General features: G+C 35.4%; 2 protein-coding genes and 1 long non-coding RNA gene across 3 annotated transcripts; 1 reads left to right on the top strand and 2 right to left on the bottom strand.

The window, feature by feature from the left end:
- Positions 395-1,107, top strand: LOC109947562. The gene is made up of 2 exons (XR_002270330.1): positions 395-764; positions 874-1,107. It is a non-coding gene; the product is annotated as an uncharacterized LOC109947562 (long non-coding RNA).
- Positions 4,974-7,094, bottom strand: LOC18786260 (AT-hook motif nuclear-localized protein 22). Its single transcript, XM_007220311.2, has one exon. The coding sequence runs from the start codon at positions 6,281-6,283 to the stop codon at positions 5,345-5,347; it is 939 nt and encodes a 312-aa protein (XP_007220373.1). The 5' UTR covers positions 6,284-7,094; the 3' UTR covers positions 4,974-5,344.
- LOC18787117 (probable calcium-binding protein CML23) lies at positions 18,725-20,056 on the bottom strand. The gene has a single exon (XM_020557541.1). The coding sequence runs from the start codon at positions 19,538-19,540 to the stop codon at positions 18,923-18,925; it is 618 nt and encodes a 205-aa protein (XP_020413130.1). The 5' UTR covers positions 19,541-20,056; the 3' UTR covers positions 18,725-18,922.

The raw sequence follows: 20,133 nt of genomic DNA, 5'->3' as shown, positions 1-20,133 counted from the left end.
GCTAAAACAATACATGCCAAGATGTTGAGGATTATCAACACAATTATACTATACATGCTTTATTAATTCATTCCTAACTTTTTGCATGGTTAAGTATGTTCTTGGTAAACGCAGAGTCAATATTTTTTGTTTCATCATTCAATTGAGAGGATTCGGACTTGTGATATCTTCCAATATTAAGAAGAAAAATAGTCAATTATATGAAATTTTGATCTCAAAAAGTTCCCATATGTGCACAATGTTAGATGGTTTCGACTTCACTATTATGTAGTAAGTTTCACATAATTGTTATTAGAGTTCACTACAACACACTCAATGTACTAAATAATTGTTTCATAAGATGAGGGGTCTTCTAAGCAGACTTAAATTCTAGTTTAGTGATTTTTTTTTATAGAAATTTAGTTATATACCCAATCTTAGACATGGTTTTATAAAGAAACCCTACACCGTTTAAAAACTATAAACACACCCAAAAAAAATCCAAAAATTGACAGCTATCAATTTTTTTTAATTTAATAGTTGTTTTTTAGTTTATTTGTGTGTGTTAAATACCTATATTGTCCTTGTACTATGGATTTAAGAGAGGAAAATCAGATCTGCCCAGATCTGCCATAAAACCAAATATTTCCATGTCTGCCAAAAAACCAAATCTGCCAAAAAAACCAAATCTGCCAAAAAATCAAATCATATTTATTTTCTCCTTTCTCGCTGGTGTTTTCTCTGGTGTTGGAGCAAGAGGAGCTTCCATTGAAGCTCAGTCTCAGGTCCAACTATATTATTCATCTTTAATCTACAATTTTCAATATTTCACCTTCAATTTCTTGTTCTAAAATCGTGCTTCTATTGATTTTTTCTTTTTTCGGATTGTTCAAGACCTTGAAAAAACCTCGATCAGATGCTTTTAGCTCTACTCCTCATCTTCGAGCTCTACTCCTCTTTCGCCACATCATTGTCGTTGTTATCGTCGTCGCCGTCGTCGTCGTCGTTTGGTTTGTACTTGAGATTTTTGATCTTTTGCTTCAATTATGTGTTTCTCTTCGGATTTTAGTTGATTTTCGAAATGTATTTGAAGCTTTGATGATCGATTCAACTTTTGTTACTATTTCAGTTATGAATCTCATTTTTGTTTAACAATGTACTTCTGTGATAGGGTATTAACAATGTACTTCTATGACAGAGTATTAACAATATACTTCTATGACATAATAGTATTAACAATCTGGGCTCAGCTTGTTTTGAGTTGGTCTGGTTTGTTCTTTCTTCATCTTTTCTTTGGTGGACATGTATTAGAAATAGCAACATGATAAACATTAATCAACATGACAGTAAACTAGCAGTGTTATTACCCTAGACTAGAACATTACAGGGATAAACATGCATTAGAAATAGGATGTCATAGGAAATAGCAGTGCTATTACCCTAGACTAGAACATTATAGGGGTAGATATGCATTAGAAATAGAATATCATAGGAAACGAGCAGTGTTATTACCCTAGACTGGAACATTACAAGAGTAAACATGCATTAGAGATAGGATGTCATATGAAACTAGTATTGTTATTACCCTAAACTAGAACATTACAACCATTAATCAGCATGACAATAAACTAGCAATATTATTACCCTAGATTGGAACATCAGCCATTAATCAACATGACAATAAACTAGCAATGTTATTACCTTAGACTGAAACATTACATGGGTAGACATGCATTAGAAATAGGATATCATAGGAAACTAGCAGTGTTATTACCCTACACTGGAACAGTACAGGGGTAAACATGCATTAGAAATAGGATGTTATAGGAAATTAGCAGTGTTATTACTCTACACTGGAACATTACAACCATTAATCAACATGACATAGCAGTGTTATTACCCTAAACTGGAACATTACAACAATTAATCAACATGACAATAAAGGTGTAGAACATTACAATGATTAATTAACATGACACGTTAATGAAACTACGGTTTTCAAGACCTTTTGTTTGTAATGAATTGTTTGGGTTTTTTTATAAAATTGGGTTGGGCTTGTTTTGGGTGCTATTTAAGTTTTTTGTGTTGGTCTTCTTTTTTAAATTGATCAATGGCAGTCATGTAATTTATAAGAACTTAAACACTAATTTTTTATGTAGTAAATGAGTTTTGGGTGTGTTTCTAAAGTGCAATCCATGTGGGGTTTTTTTATAATTTCAGCCCCTATTTTGGGTATATTAATGAAGCTCCCTTTTTTTTATAGTTAATAAATGATGGGACCTAGCACCACTTTAGGGTTATGGTGAAGGCTGGGGAACCTTAACTTTAATTAAACATCATCATCATCCACAACTCCTCGTAACACATTGGAACATGTATAATTTTCTTTTTAGGAAGTGTCAATCATTAGAATATAATAACAATTCAACTCAAGACCCGCACCAATATCCATCGTTTCATGATTGATAATTTGATAGGATATGTAGATATATTTGTAAGTACATAATAATTTATTACAATTAAAATTCCAATCAAGGTAAATAGTAAGTGGGATATTATTTGTCTTTTCTTTAACACATTCAAATTCCACACTGCATAGAAACATGATTAAGGTGATGACACAACCAGGGCTTTATGATATAGAGGATTAATATTTAATACTAAACAACTATTTCCTTCTTAACATCAAGTTTCCTTTAACTTATAAGCATACCCGTTTAATATGAAGAGAGAAACATGCCCTATTGCCTTAACGATAGATCGGCTCAATTCAAGGATGTTGAACCAATTAATAATGGGGAGAGTGACCCAACTCCTTATAAACCTTTACAATATTTACTTACTTTTCAATGTGAGACAATTCTTCATATCTTCACATCAATAACCATGAACCGAACACGGGTTTACATATATGCATTCCAAGAACTTATCAAACTTAACCACTGGGATTATCATGATTGAACCAAAGGAAGGTCCTAATACATATTTAAGTTACCATATGGATCCTAAAAGTTAAAGCTGATAGGAACTATATAGACCAATCCATATCAAAGTTAAGACAATAATAGGTGTTAAGTATCACACGTGCATGAACACAATAGAAGCAAGTAGATTCTGAAGCTATATAACGCACGTATGATATATACGAACTCTGTTGAGGCTAACGAGGAAAATAAGGTTAAAGCCTGCTGTGTTTTGGATCATGAAAAACTGCAACAGGTTGAAGGTCTTATAATTAGCTTTGATAAGCTTTTAAGGCGATGTCGAAAAGCAGAAAGCAAGAGGACAGAAACAGAATATTGACACTTTGTATACAAACTCATCAATCAGATTGTACTTTGAAGAAAGTGATGCTCGTCATTATGAACTGGAAACGATTTATATATATATATATATATATATAAATTCTCTTATGTCTACTTCCGAATGTTATTAATGTGCGTAAGTTATATATTTTCTACTACTTTTTTTTAATTTCTTCATTGTTTACAACTGCGGATGAAAGAATATATATATAAACTTGAATTGTCTCAAGCACAGTAGACATGCATGGTCCACCTAATAATCACCCCTCAAATTGTATAAGGTTTAAATAATTTATAACGCAAATTTATACACAAACAAAACTTGCACGCACAAGGGCAAAATAAAGGCTATATATCAGCTAAGATATATATATATATTTATTTATTTGTGTTGCTATACACAAATCTATAGAAAACTTCATCTTATCTATACTTGTCATATCTTAAATATTTTAAATCTATATTTGAGAGATTCGTGTACAATCTGTAAGGAATTTTGGTTATTATTTATAGACATAAATAAAAAGATGGAATACTAAATTGTGAATATTATGGAAGGACAGATTCCTCCTCTGAAGAATCTAAAAGATTCCACAACCACAATCAAAGAAAAAGGCCAGTTAAAAAAGAAAATCTATATCTATATATATGTTTCAGTTGCACCTTGAAGAAGAAGTCCTCTTCCTTATAGATTTCTTTTGGGAATAAAATAAAAAAACCAATGTCTGCTAAAATTCATCAAACCAAGATCTAGAGGAAAAAGAAAAGGCAATAATTAAATTAGGGGAGGAAAATAAGAAGTTAAAATAAACTAAAAGCCAGGCATATATATATATCTATATCTATATCTATAATGTCCACTAAGAACATGACTAGATCTTTTATGCACCAAAAATAATTAGGGCAGAGAATCTGAAAAATTGTCTAATCATGTGTAGCAGAGCTATAATGTCCACGAAGAACATGACCGGATACTCTCTTATCGATGAAGTGCAGAAATGTCCAAATAGAGAAGTAGAGATAGCTAGCTAGGGTTTCGAGGAGCATCTCAATATTTGATCGGAAAATCAAGACAAAAATAAGTACTGTTTTTCGTTTTTTATGAAATTTACTGACCTCAATTTCTCTCAGCTGCTTGATTGATTCCGTTCCTTTACTTCTGAGGAGAGAGAGAGAGAGAGAGAGAGAGAGAAAGTTTAACGCTTGCTTGAGTTGAGGTCAGTTTTGTTCTGGTTGTTGCCTCGAAAAGGAGCTTTAGAGACAGAGCAGTGCACGTGTGACCCTGTATCCAATGTCCTTCTCGGTCGACCTCCATAATAAACCCTAGCTAGCTAAATCACTGAGTCAGAGATTCAGAGAGAGAGAGAGAGAACCCTATATTCTCTTGAGGAAAAGACGTTTTCACCAAACTCTTGAAACCGTCACGAACTTAAAAGTTAAAACAAACCTCTTTAATTTCCACAACAACATCAGTAACTGCTACAAACAATAACAATGAACACGATGATTTTTATTTTGTTTTTTAAAAGAGAAGATGTAGGAAGAAGAAGAAGAGTTGTGTATTCTATACAAGCAAAACCTATAAGAAATCGAGAACAAACATTAATCTAAGAAAGCCAACCACACAAAAAAAAAAAAAGAAAAAAAAAAAGAAGAAAAATTGAAGGGAGACAGCAGAGAGAGAGAGAGTGAAATGGAATGCCAACCTTTTTGCATAACTTGTTGATGCTTCATCTCTAAGCTAGCTACAATCACTTGAGGTGAATTGGAAGTAACTATTCCACTACTAGTAAAACCAAACACCCCCCCACCAAAATCCATCAAATTTTTCAATCCAAACACCCATGTAGATGAATCAATTCCATGACAACTAATCAACATCTTTAATTAACTAATTCATTAAACATCAACTAAATTTTATAAAAGAAGAAGAATCGAAAGATGTTTAATTTGAAGAAAAAAAAAAAGAAAGAAAAAGAAAGAGGGATCCATCCATCCGTCTTAGATTGAGAAAAATAAAAAACACAGTGAGCTTCTTTTCTTGCTTAGCGATCAGTCAGTCAATAAGGAGGGCGTGCTGTGCCCCAATATCCCTCAGCAGGCAATTGGCATGAATTTAGTAGACTTTGCGGCATCCCATGAAAAAGCGACGGTGCATTAGGATCTTGCAATAGTTGCTGTTGTTGCTGCTGAATCGACTGCTGTTGATGTTCTTGCCCACCAACCCCGGGAGACCCGAGGGGTCCGCTTCCCTGCACCTGCCCTGCGGCAGCAGGCTCCTCCTCCTCCAGAGGCAGCCTCTCATAAGCTGCATTACCAAAAGACGCTGCCATGATCACCACCGGGCCCGATGCCAGGAGTGGGCCCACAACCCCTCCCCCAACCACCTGGCCCTGCACGCCGGCCAGGTATATAGTCAAACCTGACGCAGCAGGCGGGGCAGGAGGAGGCAAAAAGGACCCGGAAAGCGACAGAATTTCAAACCTGCCGTGTAAGGTGACCACAGATCCCGGGGAGGCCGGTTGTCTTATAGTGACATTAGTGACGGTTCCGCTGCCGCTGAGGATGCAAACTCCTCTTTGCCTGCGCCTGGCAAAAGTGGAGACGCTGTCCATGATATCGCAGCCGTTGGCGACTTCCATGACGTGGGATCGGAGAGCATTGGCGCTGTCCCGGGTTATGATGATGGGGGGCTTGGCCTTGTTCTTGGAGCCCGCGGGGCGGCCCCGGGGTCTCCTCGTGATCTCGCCCTCCCCGGCACTGGTGGAGCCCAGTTCCTTACCTTCCAAGGAGGTGGTGGCGGCGGAGGTGTTCTCGTCGCGATCGCGCTTGATGCCGCGGCTAATTAGGCCTCCTCCGCCGCTGCTGTTCTGCTCGTCTTCGGAATTGTGGTTGTTGTGGTGGAGGTGGTGCTGGAATTGGTGGTGAGGATGTAAGTGGAGATCTCTAGAAAGAAAAGGAGGAGGCAGTGGACGCCCATGTGCTGCTACTGGATCCATATATGCGTCTATATTTTTCTTGCAAACCTAATTTTGAGCTCAGGAGCTAGCTCTCTCTAGCTCTTATATATGCAATTAAGCAAAACCCAACAACAAAAGATATTTGAGGATCGAGGGAGATAGATATGGAGGGCTTGTTCTATTTACTTTCTTTTTTTTCTTTTTTTTCCTTTCCTGTTTTTTTTGGGTATTTGGTGAGGAAGAGAATGGGGCTAATAATCTTCGCCAAATTGAAAAGAAGGAAAAGGGAAAGTCTTTCTAGGGCATACCCACCAAATATTCAGCTGAAAGAGCTGAAGAATCAACCATCTTTCTTCCTTGTACAAAATTACTCTTCTTCTTCTTGTTCTTCTCTTCTCATCATCATCATGTGAGTGAGTTTGCTTAACTTTGTAGTTGGTTTTGGTTAAGAATTGGGAGGAATTAAGAAAGGAAGAGAGAGAGAGAGAGAGAGAGAGAATTAGAGTTGTGGGATTTTGGCCATGGCCTCTCAAGGGAAGAAGGTGGTAGTGGTGTCAGTTTTAGAACTGTTGGGATTGAATGAATGAATTGAGCTTTTTGGGGTTTCGATTGATGAGAAGACTTTTGAGAGAGAGAGAGGCTTTTTGATTTTTGGGTTATGTTGTTGGTGTGCCTTGCTGGATATAATATTTTAGGGTTAGGTCTGGAGGAATTTAATCGGATCGATGATGTGGTACCATGGATTGATGGGTTGATGGATGGATGGATAGTTGATGATGACACCCTCCTTCAATTAGTTTTTGGTAAGACAGCGTGCGCATGGGCGGTGTGTGGGTCCCACCGCCCTCCTCTTTGTCTCTTGCTCTCACTCACTCTCCCTTCCTCGGCGGGCCCCAACACCGGAACCCCATGCTCTCCCCTAAGCTCTTTTTCTTTTGTAATTAAATTTGTCTTCTTTTGCCATGACTATGAGTCCATGGTTAATTAATTAATTATAAGCCTGCACTCACTAACTCATGATTTTTCTAGCTATCTTCTCTTCTTTGCTCAATCTCCTAACCTTGATTTATTGCTTAATTTTCATGTGCATACGCTCAATCTCCTAACCTTGATAACAGGCAGGCAATATATATCTTTCTTCTCTCCTGCAGTCTGCATATGCCTTATGATATATATCACTAGTCTCACTCATCGATGCAGAATTTAATTAAAAACCAGGAATGAGAAACACATGCCTTCACAAAGAAACTAAGCTCATTTCTTCACCCGGTTATTTACTCCTGCTTTATTTCTCTTAACCCCTTTGTAAATTGTATACCCAACAAAAACCTACTTCTCTCTTTAATTTTGAGCTTTTAAGACCTAGTCAGCTAGCGAGTTGCAAAACTTTCATGACACAATTTTATAGTTTATTTCGTTTATCACGTAATGAAACAGATATATACAAAGTGTTGTGAGACTTTTCAGAATTTATTCTCCGCTACAACGATACTTGTATGAACTTCGAGCATTAATTAATTCATTCATTATAGCAAACTTTCCATCTGCCTAACGAGGTGCTTTTAATTAATTAACAACTAACACCATCTAAATGTAAGCCTAATGGAAAAGGTTATAAATCTTGGTTTTGTGACTAGTAAGTGATCATAATGGAAAAGGAATAAGACTGGAACTGCATGTGAGTCATGTGACACGTAATTTCTTTAACTGGAAGAAGCAGCAGGCCGGGGTGGAGTTGTCATTTCACTGGGGGTGGGGAGTCGGTCTCATGGGAAATTGAAGTGGGGCCCGCCCGCTAGCAATTGGGGTCGGCGGAGGGGGAGTCAGGGCGTGTCTTACGGGCGACCCTCGTTCGTTTTGATCCTCCCTCCCTCCCCTCCCCTCCATCAGTTGATGTCTTTTCAAGTTTCTGATTTGTGTGATTACGTGGCTCTCCCCGGCTCCTTCTATCTTCTCTTCCCATCCAATTATTAGTGGCTTACCTAATTGCTTAATTACCATCAAGCCATTTTGTCGTTATTCATGCCCTTAAATGATTGGGGCATCTTATAAACCAAATTTCGTTAGGACAAATAATCCAACAAATTTGTACTATTCAACATGTTTATCGAGAATTTAATATGGTACGTACATAATAAATTTATCAAGAATTTAATACAGTAATACTAGAGTAAACATGTAAAATAATAGCATGTCATGTCATGTTGTATTCAAACTTTTGATATTTATTACATATAAAGGATAGATTTGTTAAATGTGTTAACATACCAATAATAAAGCTAGCCACAAATAAGTATCGAACTCATCACAAATATATATCGTTCTCGTCACCTGTATAATATTTCACTAAATCAAAGACTAGTTGGTATATATGAAAACATATTAGTTAACTTAAGATTGTGACAACGTATCAAAAAGTAGAAAAAAAAGCAATAACAGTGAAATCAATGGAACTTTAAGCCCTTATATGATAAGCTGCATTGGAAACCATAACAGTTAAGTATAGTTACTTACTTGCATGATCTATACACAGTTAATTTAAGCATGTGATTCAACATTAATTTAGGGTAGTCATCCCAACATGTCAGCTAAAACACTAGGATATAATTGACTTTAAGATCATGAGACTTTTTGGATAAGTTCGAATTTGATGAGTTCTTTACAGTAGATTTTTGGTTAATGTGAGGATTTGAAGAAATTGGAAAGTAACCTAGTTAGTATAGCAAGGACTTATAGAAAGTTGCTAATTAATTTTCGGGTTGAACCTGAACTTTCTTTTGTAGTATTAGAGTCAAATTTGTCCACGTATGAAGTCGAACGGTCATACATATTTCATGTATTAAATTTTTTATAATATCTCTCTGTCCAAATAAACGTTTCATATAAATTGATGCACAAAGAATTAGGCCTCGAAAATTTAATTTGGCATATATATGAATGGAATTAAATCGATGATCACAACCAACAAGAGTCGTTGATTAACAAAATTGGATTTATTTGTATAAGTTTTTTTTATAGGTGATCACGGCACCGTTGGATATGTTGGCATGTAGTGAGGCTCTCTCAGTTGCTGACGCAAGCGTCCGACTCATACGCACGTGCATGGTTTTACACACTTGATCGATCGCTAGCTAACTTGCTTGCTTAAACTTGAATCTCTCTCGCGGAATGCAAGGAAACCAAACTTCCAACCAAAGTCATGTCCCCATGCTTCATGCTTCTCCACATCCATACATGTCCATATATACATGGTAATGATATTCCAAATTTTTTTATTTCTTGAGGAAACAAAAAAAGAAAAGAAAAGAAAAACTATAATTGTATGCAAGATTTTTGTCTTTATGTTATAGCAAAATTGGAATGGGTTCAATCTAAATGATGTCATTTTGACTGAGCTATATGGTCAGGAAAGTACATAAGTATAAAGGGTTTTTCTTTTGATGAAACATGTGTTTGTTTTTTATTTTTAATGTTTTTCGTTAGAATTAATTTTGGTTATAAATTGATGATGAATTGGGAAGCAGCTGCAGTGATGCAATTAACTTGAAGAAGTGAGGGCCATTGGAACATAAATGATATGGGAGACAGTTTGACTGCATCGTCAATGGTGCTCGGTGTAGGTTGAATGGCAAACCACAGCGTGTGGGCGTGAATGAATATGAGAGAGAGAGAGAGAGAGAGAGAGAGAGAGAGAGAGAGAGAGGCCTTTTTATGTGCTGGAGAGGTCGAATGAAATGAAAGCTCTCTTTGTTTGGTGTTTTGGTTTGATTTGATGTTTTGAGTGTGAGTGAGAGAGAGAGAGAGAGAGAGAGAGAGAGAGAGAGAGAGAGAGAGAGAGAGAGAGAGAGAGAGAGAGAGATCATTTTGGTGTGGGGGTGTCACTGTCTCTCACACGCGCTCAATCTTCATGAATCAATCAAATCCCCATTTCATTGCTCTGTCACTCACACTCTTTATAAAAACAGTTTTTTTTTTAACCTAGTTGTATTGTACGACGATATTTAAGGTCATTTTACTATATTGGGTATTTGTGTGCGAAACAAAGAGTACTGGATTTGTACTTGTGTAGGTAACTAAAAATGTGAGGGCATACTATAAATCTAGATATTAATACAGGTTGATATTATAAACAACTTTATTGAGGCTAGTCCAAGTAGCGAGAGTGTACGAGAAAATGAGTTGGGATTAGGATAAGTCAAGAATTTAACTCTCTAATTTATTGAGAAATCAAAATGTATATCATATACGACCATTGCACGTATTGAGTATAATGACGATACTACACTTTGGTTAAATATGGTAATCTTATGTATTCCAACTTTACTTTTGCCTCCACATCTCTTAATTTAAAGACTAAGATTAAAGGTGGCCAGAAGAATTACTCTAGCTCTATTATTTTATGGACAACATTAATGTTAGCAATCTATCAAGTCAAGCATAAAATTATAAACACAGAACAAGCCAAATCATTTGGCAGCTCAAAGTCCACTTGAGATGCTAATACAGCAAGGAGTTGGTTAATACCAGCTAGTGATCAGTTAAACTAATTATAATTGTAGAAGATTAGTTATCTCTTAAGCTCTGGTTTGAGAGGATTAGAGAAGGGACGTCGGCTACAATATTGTGTTGGTTGAACTATTGAACGAGAAAATATGTATGTAATTAACCAGTTTTTCAGTCACTCTGAAATTCTAAATCCTTTTCAGTTTGACTTCTCAAAATATATATACATATATAATTAAGTTTGACTCTTTTATTTAAGAAACGTTAGTGTTTTAGAATGTCATATTCCATGAGATGAATAATTCAGATTAAAAGTATGTAACTTATCAGATTATCTGAAAAGAGAAAATTTGCGTATAACAAAACTTATATAGGTTAATTTTTTGTCTTTCCCTACTTGTTGTTCAACTCAAACCTGCAAAAGTCTTAAAATTTCTTCATTATCTAAATTTCAAGATGGGTTGAGAGATATGTGACACTGGATCCATTACTTGTTAAACCAAATTAATCAATGTACTTTTCATATGCAGATACAAGCTGTCATTCTAACCCTTAGCAAGCTTAATATCAATGTCAAGTCCTCTCCTCCCTCTCTTTCTCTAAGAAACACCCCTTAATATTAGAAAATTATTTGTAGTGATATCTAACACCGCAAACCATCCCTCTCTTTCTCTCAAGAAACAAACAGAAACTTAAAACTTTTATTTTAAAACAAACCATCGTTTTCTTGAGGCAGTCAACGGCGCATTCAGCCACACCAACTCTAAATTTTTTAGGTATTGAAACTTCAAATTTATATTCTCTTCATCACCAATAACCCTTCAAAGTCCATTAGCTAGATTCAAACACCTTTTCTCATGCTTCATTCACTTATTATTAGCAAGCTTCACCTGTCAAATCTTGAACTAATTTAAAATTAATCCATATTTACTTCCATGCACTTTGAAGTTCAAGTTTTGGTTCGTTTATATATATAAACGAACCCATAAGCAGACACATCATGGAATGAACACTACGTATCACATCACTTTAATTAATTATATTTGCAAGTGCAGATATTAATGTTACAAATATATTTTATGTGTCAACTTTACTTCCATGATGCATATATCCTTAGTGATAATTTACTTTAAACTAATTTAAACTACAAGAATGAGGATTCAAACTCGAGTGTAGAGTGGGAAGCATATCCGCTCTAGCCAATCTGACTAAGCCCATTATCTGCGGGTAGTACCTCAATTTAAGGAATTGTTTGTGTCATAATCTTAGCTAGAGTAGCTTGGTCCTAGACCAAGATTCTTGGGTTCATACGTGAAGTGCAACCAAGTCCAAAGCAGCGTTGAGTTCACGGGGTTCATTGAACACAATCTTAAAAATTCAGAAGAAAAACAATTAAGAAACAATTTATTTGTTGAATTTGGTGAACATACATATGAATGAAAGTTAAGTCTTCAAGAAAAACATAGTCTTCCCTTAAGAGAGTAGAGTAGAAGAAATGAAAGTTAGCTTAGCTAGCTTTGGCTTTGTCGACAGTACAAAACTAATATAATTAAATATTGTGGTGCTTATCTTAATCAACTCGAACCCTTTTATTAAACTATAATTGAACCCCATTATCTAAATCCAAATAAAAAATTATGTTATTAATTATAAAGCTAATCCATAAAGAACCCTATATATGGACCACTCCAAAAAGTAATTAATTAAATAAAAAATTAGTATCACTTCCAATCTTCCATGTGAAGGGCACCTATGGGGCTTCGAATCTGCCACAATGCTGCATGTTCTCACTCTCCCACAAGCCGCTTTTCACTCGAAGTGGCTTGAGATTGTTGCATCGTTTCTTGGCCTCGATGGAATTGAAGGCCAATCCAAAGCCAATTGAGACTTTTTCGGTTAATATTAAACTGAAATTAATGGAAATTTGCATTGAGCATTGGGAATATTTTAGGGCCTAAACAGCCGAGCAAAAACTGAGGTTGCCATGTGATATAGATGGCGATGGATTTGGAATCAATGGAAATTATTTGTGGTGGTCATCTGTTCACCTGCTTGTTTGGCCTCTTTAAAATGAATTTAAATCCAGAAATGCAATTGGCTTACAATAATGTCAACGCTCTAACTTTGTTAGGGGGTTTGATATGATTGGTTTGGTTGCTTGCTTGCTTAATTGGTAGATAGATAGGGGTTGCTTCTCTATAAACTACTACGCTCCTACAATTTTATGATTTAATACACCCTTTGTGGGGTACTAAGTTTTGGAACCCATTTCAAAATAATGGCTTTCTTTAAAGCAACCAACTAAGAAGCATTTTGGCATATATATGGCATTTTAAGAATCAATTTGAAAAGCAAACTTGAGTGAGTTAGTTCAGTTGGCCAGGGTAATGATCCAACTCTTTTTACATCCAAGCTCGAATTCCCCTTCTCATGGATTAGAGCAATTTAGGCTATTACTTGTATTTATAAATTAAGAAAATCAATTTGAAAAAGCATACATGGTTTTGTTTTGACACATTAGGCTTGGATCCAAATCTTTGGTCATTCATTATTACACCACCAAAATGAATTATAAGAACATTATCCACCCATGATATAAGTGAACTTTTATATTATTAACCAAAGTAATTAATTGGTATATGTATATATATATATGTCTAAGTCAAAAAAATACGGTCTCCCACATATTTGGAAGTGCAACTAAACATTCTACCCACAAGTTTGAGATTTTGGTAAGATTAATAATTAATTAGACGATACTAGGAAGAAAAAAAAGAAGTAATTTATAATCTTCAGTTTAATTTAATACCCACATAAAAAATTGTCCCCATATATAATAATTCATTGAAAAATGGATAAATCAAGTTGGGATACAAAAATTATCGCTCTAGGATGTTTTGTGATCAGACCTACTAACTTAAGCTATCCAAGAACAAGAACAAAATTGTCTTGATTGACAAGCATATATATTTAATTTACTGTTTGTATGTGATGAGCAAACATACTCAAATAAATAAGTGCAAGAATTATATTCATGTTGGGATTGTGGGTTACATGTCGACTGTACTAAAAAGAAGAGTTTGCCTGAACTCTGAAGATAACAGCCATCAAATCGTGACTATATTAAAATGAACAGGCAGTTTATGCCTATAAGTTTTTTGTGTATTTAAGTATCCCCAAAGCTGCAATTAGGGTTCTGTGCATGATTATATTTGCTTACTTTTGTCAGTTCGAAAGTTCTAATCAGTTTTGAGAGGAGAATAAAAGAAAAAGATTGCATTTTCACGTCCCCTTGGTATACTAGATGGGAAGAGAAAAACATATATATGTCATCACGTGATGAGAGAAATAGACATAAATAATCCATGTCTATCTATAAAATAGTCCAAATCCGTCAAAAAATTTCTAGAAGAATAAGCAAATTCGGCTCCCAAGAAGTGCCAATTCGTGAGGTTAACGGACATGAAAAATGCCCAGAGGTTTTGACACAAAAGAATATCCTAGCTTTTATTTCTTCATCAAACTATCTAGGAGTTTGCTGAAGTTCAAGTTCTCAGCTCGAAATAAATGCATCAATAAGCCCCGGTCGTTCCAAAAAACCAAAAAGCCCTGGACAAACCTTACAAGTTACAACATGTATTTCAGATCAAAATTGGCCCATCCCATGTGTACAGGCTTCATGAATGGCCTAGTGCGCTGTATTTCCTTGATATTTTTGCCAAGTCAAATTGGCCCAAATACAATATGCATGGATTAAATTAGTGGAGTCATTCTATAGTGAGGGTTTTATATATGGTTCTTAGGTGAAGTCTTATTTATTAATCGTTAGATCAGGCTAACTAATTTGATCCAACAAGTAACCAATTTGATCTAACGATTAAGAGATATAACCTTACCTAAGGACTAAGGCCCTCACTATAGAATTCTTGTAAATTGAGTCAGTGCATAGAGTAGAACACATGGGCCAACCGTTCATTTACTGTTTCCATTCTTGCATATGAACCTCTATCCATCAGGTGACAGAAAGAAACACCTCTATCCGTTGTGTATGAATTTTGAAAGAGTGGATTTCCAGCCATATATCACATGTTACTTGGAAAAATTGGGAAAGTCTTCACATCTTTAATCTTTCATAGTAGCACAGTTCTGACGGGATTTCAACTTAGGATATCTTGCCTTGAAATTTTGGAACAATTGCCTCCATGAAAAATTCGTAAAAATTCTACACAATGATCTTAATGTCTTAGTTTTCACCTCCAATTGACCTTGCGCTAAAATTCCTCCAAAAGGTTGATTTTCCGTCAAACACCTTTTAAGAGCACAAAAAAGCTAAAAATAAGGAAAGTAAAATAATAAGCCTCTTTTTAATCAATTTGTCCTTAAAAAACCAAATATGAAGGGTATAAAAATAGAAGAAATAATGCACATATAAAATACCCATAATTCAGGTTTTACTGGTCCTCAAACAAAACAAAGCATAAGAACAAAGACTCAACACAAACAAGCAACTAACTTCCCAATATTATTGATCTCAGAGATAATCACCAACCGTTAGCTAACTTCCAAGAAATAAGCAACAATAACTCAAGACATTATCAAAAGGTTAACCAAACTTTAATTGAACAACTTGGAGTGTAGCGTGTAAAATAGCCAACATTAATACAACCCACGATTTAAGCTTCACAAAAGTTAAATAACCAAATAAAAACATGCTTCAACTTCAAATCTCACCAAGGATATTCACTCCAATAAAAAAACACTTGAAATTTGACTGGGTATTGTCACTCATATATATGTGAGAAGAATCAAAGCAATATAATGTACTCTCATAATCTAAATAAAGGCACAAGACATGACTAAAAGATCTCATAGAAAGATATCGTATACTTTAAAATATTTAAACCATTTAACCATAGTCCTTCCACACCTATTCTCCACATGATCGTGGGCGGAACTACCACTGTAGCCCAGTGAGGTTTTGGGGGTAAAAAAATATTAAACCTATATATTTGCTTTCTTTCAAATATAGCCCATTGTATATTAACCTATTAAAGTCCAAAAAAAATTCATTTCTTTATCAATTTAGTTCCATGGCAAAATAAAATACACATAAAATAGGTACACTTTCAATTATGTTGTTGAACATATTTTTGTTTTGATAATAAATTGTTTTTAGTTACATTTAATACGTATTTGTTTTAAGTTAAAGTTTATTGGAAATTACAAGGAGTTTGTAGCTCAAATAGTTAAGACCATTTACCGTTGTCTAAGGTTTGATTTTCCTTCCCCCAATATTACTTGTCTCCAAATATTTTTTTTTTTTTAAAATATTGGAAATTAGTCAATTGACATTGAGCTATGAATTAGTGTGGTTTATATGATTTAATGTATATTTTTGTTTCTACAAAGATTATAGAAATTGTAAGTACAGAACAAAGATCATTAAATTTTTAGCTAATAAATATAGCTAACCAACCCATTGAAAAATTTCTGGTTCCGCCCTTGCACATGATGAACCACACTTCTCCTGGAATCAAGTATGACTTTCACTAAAGTTATAACAGAGTTTAAAATTATGCGTGAAACAAGAAAAGGATATAGAAAACGACAAAATCTAATGAGTTCATAGAACTTTCCAACTTTTAATTAACATTCTTGCACTTGAGAGATACAACTAATTCAAAGCACTTTTTGAACTTGAGCATATATCTTTGAACTCTCGAATCTTTCTTTTGAATATACTTGTTCAAACTTTGGGAAGTCTACACCAACATCCTCATAAAATAAGGACATGCTTGTACGAATTCTTGTATTTGGCTATGTCATTTTTCTGAAGGTATTTTACATAAATTACACTTTGATTTGCATGGTGTAAAGATCCCTCGACGATATTCTTTGTAAGGTTTTTGTTTGTTCAAAAAACAAAAATGTCAAATGACCTTGAAGTTGAAGAGTGGGTTTTTACTGTTAAATGATAAATTATAGGATCTTTGGATAAGGATTCAAAAAATATATTATGACTTTGGTTGAATGAGTTTTTTCGTCATTGGTTGGCAAGTCAAAACAAAGAAGCTGTGTATTCAGGAAGACTGCCATCTAGCATTGTTTTGGTTTTTTTCTTGACACATCACACAAGATAAGAAGCAACCCAGCCAATATGCTTTCTAAAACCCTAGAAATGATTGAACGAAAGATAGAGAGGACCCACGCTACGGACAAAAATTGTGTCGAACATATGAGAGAGAGAGAGAGAGAGAGAATATTAGCGAGTGCAGTCAAAGGGCATGTTTACGTATCAGTAATGGGTATGGGAGGAAAGGGAATGATTTCCATTCCTGACTTCCCCTGCGTTTACTTGCAATCAGGAATGAAAAAATAAGTGGGCCCCACCTCAAAATCCGTAATCACATTCCCTCAAAACTAGGTATCAGATCGACTAGGGGGGACTAGTCGATACGATTCCCATTCCTGCTTTCTCTTATTAACTTCCAAAAATACCCTTACCACTTTACTATAATTCCAAAATAACTCAAACCCTAAAAAAAATAAAAATACACGCCAGAAGGAGTTCAAACAACTCAAACCCTTAACGTTACAACACAGCCTCCCTGGAGCAGCAGAAACTATGTAAGTCACTCCATCTATCTATCTATCCACCTTTTTCTTTTTCTTCTATCTTCTGTCTTCACATTCATCGCAAAACAAAGTATGATCATGGATAAATAAATTGATGATATTGTCATAGTTAACCATGTTGGTAGTATATGAAGAAGACGTTAGGCGAGATGATGCAAGTGTTCATCAGAATAGAAGTGTGGGTGATGATTTTATTGAGGAGATGTTTTCACATCCTGATGGTGGGTCACAATATGGGGGTTCAGAATATGACGGATCTCAATTTGATGATGTTGAGGATTTAGAAGATGATGAGACAACTTTTACACAACCAAATCCCCAACCCTCAAGTGCCCAACAACGTGCCCAACAGAAGAGACCCGCACAAGATGTAGCAAGTGGTCCAAGTAATCCTCGTAAGAAGGTAAATGCTTTGAATGAAATGTCTAACAAATTTGGACTTATGGCTGAAGCCGTAGCCGGAATGGCACCTCAACTTGCAGGTTTGGTTAATGTTCTTTCAACAGAGAAGGATCTTGCTGATATGCAAGCTAACCTTGGTGGTGAATTGAGGAAAATAGAATTCCTAACTCCTTTGCAAGTATTTCGTATCACCAATATTTTAGCCAAAGAGCACGATTTGCTGAGGGTCTTCTTTACCATGACTGATGAAGAAAAAAAAGATTATGTATTTAATCTTATGGAGCATGGCTTATAGTGATTGCGATTGATGAGTAATGGGTGAATGACTTTTGTGGAGATTATATATCTCTTCTTTTGGTAGTTTGACTATTTTGTATTTAATCGTATGAAGATTATGCAAATTATTATTATTTGATTATTTACTAGTTACGTAGGTGAAAGATAAATATTTATTGGAGTTTATTTTGTGAATTTTATTTGCTTATGTTAGTTTTGGATGTGCTCTTTGCAACTGCTTAGCCCTTAGGTGACTTCTTTTGTGAATTTTATCTCACTTGATCAAAGATTTCTTAGCCAAGTTAGCTTGTCTAGCTTTTGGTTCAGAATAAATTGCTGATAATTTTCTTTAATAACGGATTCCCTCTTACTGATTAATTCAAAACCCCTTTTCCTATAGCTTTTGGTTTTGGGTGAATTTTATATATGTGATGTGGTGAAAATATGTAGGGCATTTTAGTAATCAAATTAATTTGGATTCTGATTCATGAAAATTAGTAAACAATAACAATGGGAATCAACCTCATTCCTTTACTAATTTCGTATGTTTAGTAAACAGCTTAATGGGAATGATTCTTCCCATACCGATTCAGTAGTTCCCCGATTCCTAAATTATCTGATTCCTTACTTTCTCCATTACTGATACGTAAACATGCCCAAAGAGGGAGAAAGTGAGAGGGCATAATAATCTGCCAAAATTTAAAGCATATCTGTTACACAATCAACCCTTTTTCTTTGGAAAAAGATTGAACTCTTTACACAAATTAGATATATGCATTCTAAAATTGATCCTGGAAATGATTGAACTCATCTTCTTTCCTGCAGCTAGCCTGACTTGATCTGACTTAATCCTATTGATCTTCAACTCACATAATTTCTTGTCATCATCAACCTAAATTCTTCAAAATCCACTGCTCCATCTCCATTCTTATCAACCCCTTTGATCATCTGTCTGCACTCTCTAAGACTGCATCTTTGGCATCCAAGGCTAACCAAAACCCTCTGCAACTCCTTGGCTGAAATTTTCCCATTCTTATCAGTGTCAAAAATAAGAAAAGCATCCATGAGCTCAGAGTCTTCTTCCTCATTTCCACACCCACTATTCTTATTCTTATTCTTATTCATTTTCCTTGACCTATCAATATTCACAGCATTCATGAACTCTTCCAAGTCTATAAAACCATCTCCATTACAATCCATTTCTCTCACAATTCCTTCAGCTTCCTTTGTGGCAATGGACTTCTTGTATCCAAGGCATGAGAGCACTTCACTGAGCTCAAGAGGGGAAATTTTCCCATCCCCATTTGAATCCATGACCTCAAACACTTGCTTGAATTGGTTAGAGACTTCCATGGCTGCAAAAGATGAGGTTGCAGGCACATCAAAGCTCGAAGAAAGTTTCCCTTGCTTTCTGGTTTTCTTGCACCCACTGGTTATCCTCCGCAGAGATGCGGCCAAGCAAATTCTGATACAACTCATAATGACAGAGAGTTATAGGCTTTGCAGAAAGGAAAAAAAAAAGATCAGTGGTGTTGAGCAGAGCAGCAGTGAGTTGATTTTTGCATGGCTCTTTTTGAGTAGAACGCCCTGCAAGACCAAGACTTTGGCTCTTTCTTAGATCCTCATCTATGTATATGAGAGAGAGAGAGAGAGAGAGAGAGAGAGAGAGAGATTGTATGTATATCTATAGCCTATGGGGAATCGGACCAAGTCTTTTGAAGCTTTCGGGGCTTGATTAGGTCATGCTGGGTGGATGCCAGCTGAGCTATGATTCTAGAGAAGCCGGCATATACAGCACACATCACTCTCACCGCATTATATTTTAGTCCTTGGCTTGGCTCCTGTGGTCTCCGCAAATTGAGATCTAATTATTTGACTTTTGTTCTTGTTTTGTGGCTAATCAGTACGTTCATGTATTTACTCAAGTAAAGGTTGCTGTATTAGATGATCTTACTAAAACCACTTGAACTTCTTCCCTCCCCAACTTGTTATGAAAGTCTACTAAAACGCGCCTAATCAAAGTTATCTCCATACAAAAAATCTATAATCAAAGTAATGTTTTCACAGCCGGC

Source organism: Prunus persica, chromosome G2 (assembly GCF_000346465.2).
Source record: "Prunus persica cultivar Lovell chromosome G2, Prunus_persica_NCBIv2, whole genome shotgun sequence".
In the NCBI taxonomy this organism is placed as follows: Eukaryota; Viridiplantae; Streptophyta; class Magnoliopsida; order Rosales; family Rosaceae; genus Prunus; species Prunus persica.
This window is presented reverse-complemented; position numbering and strand designations above follow the sequence as displayed.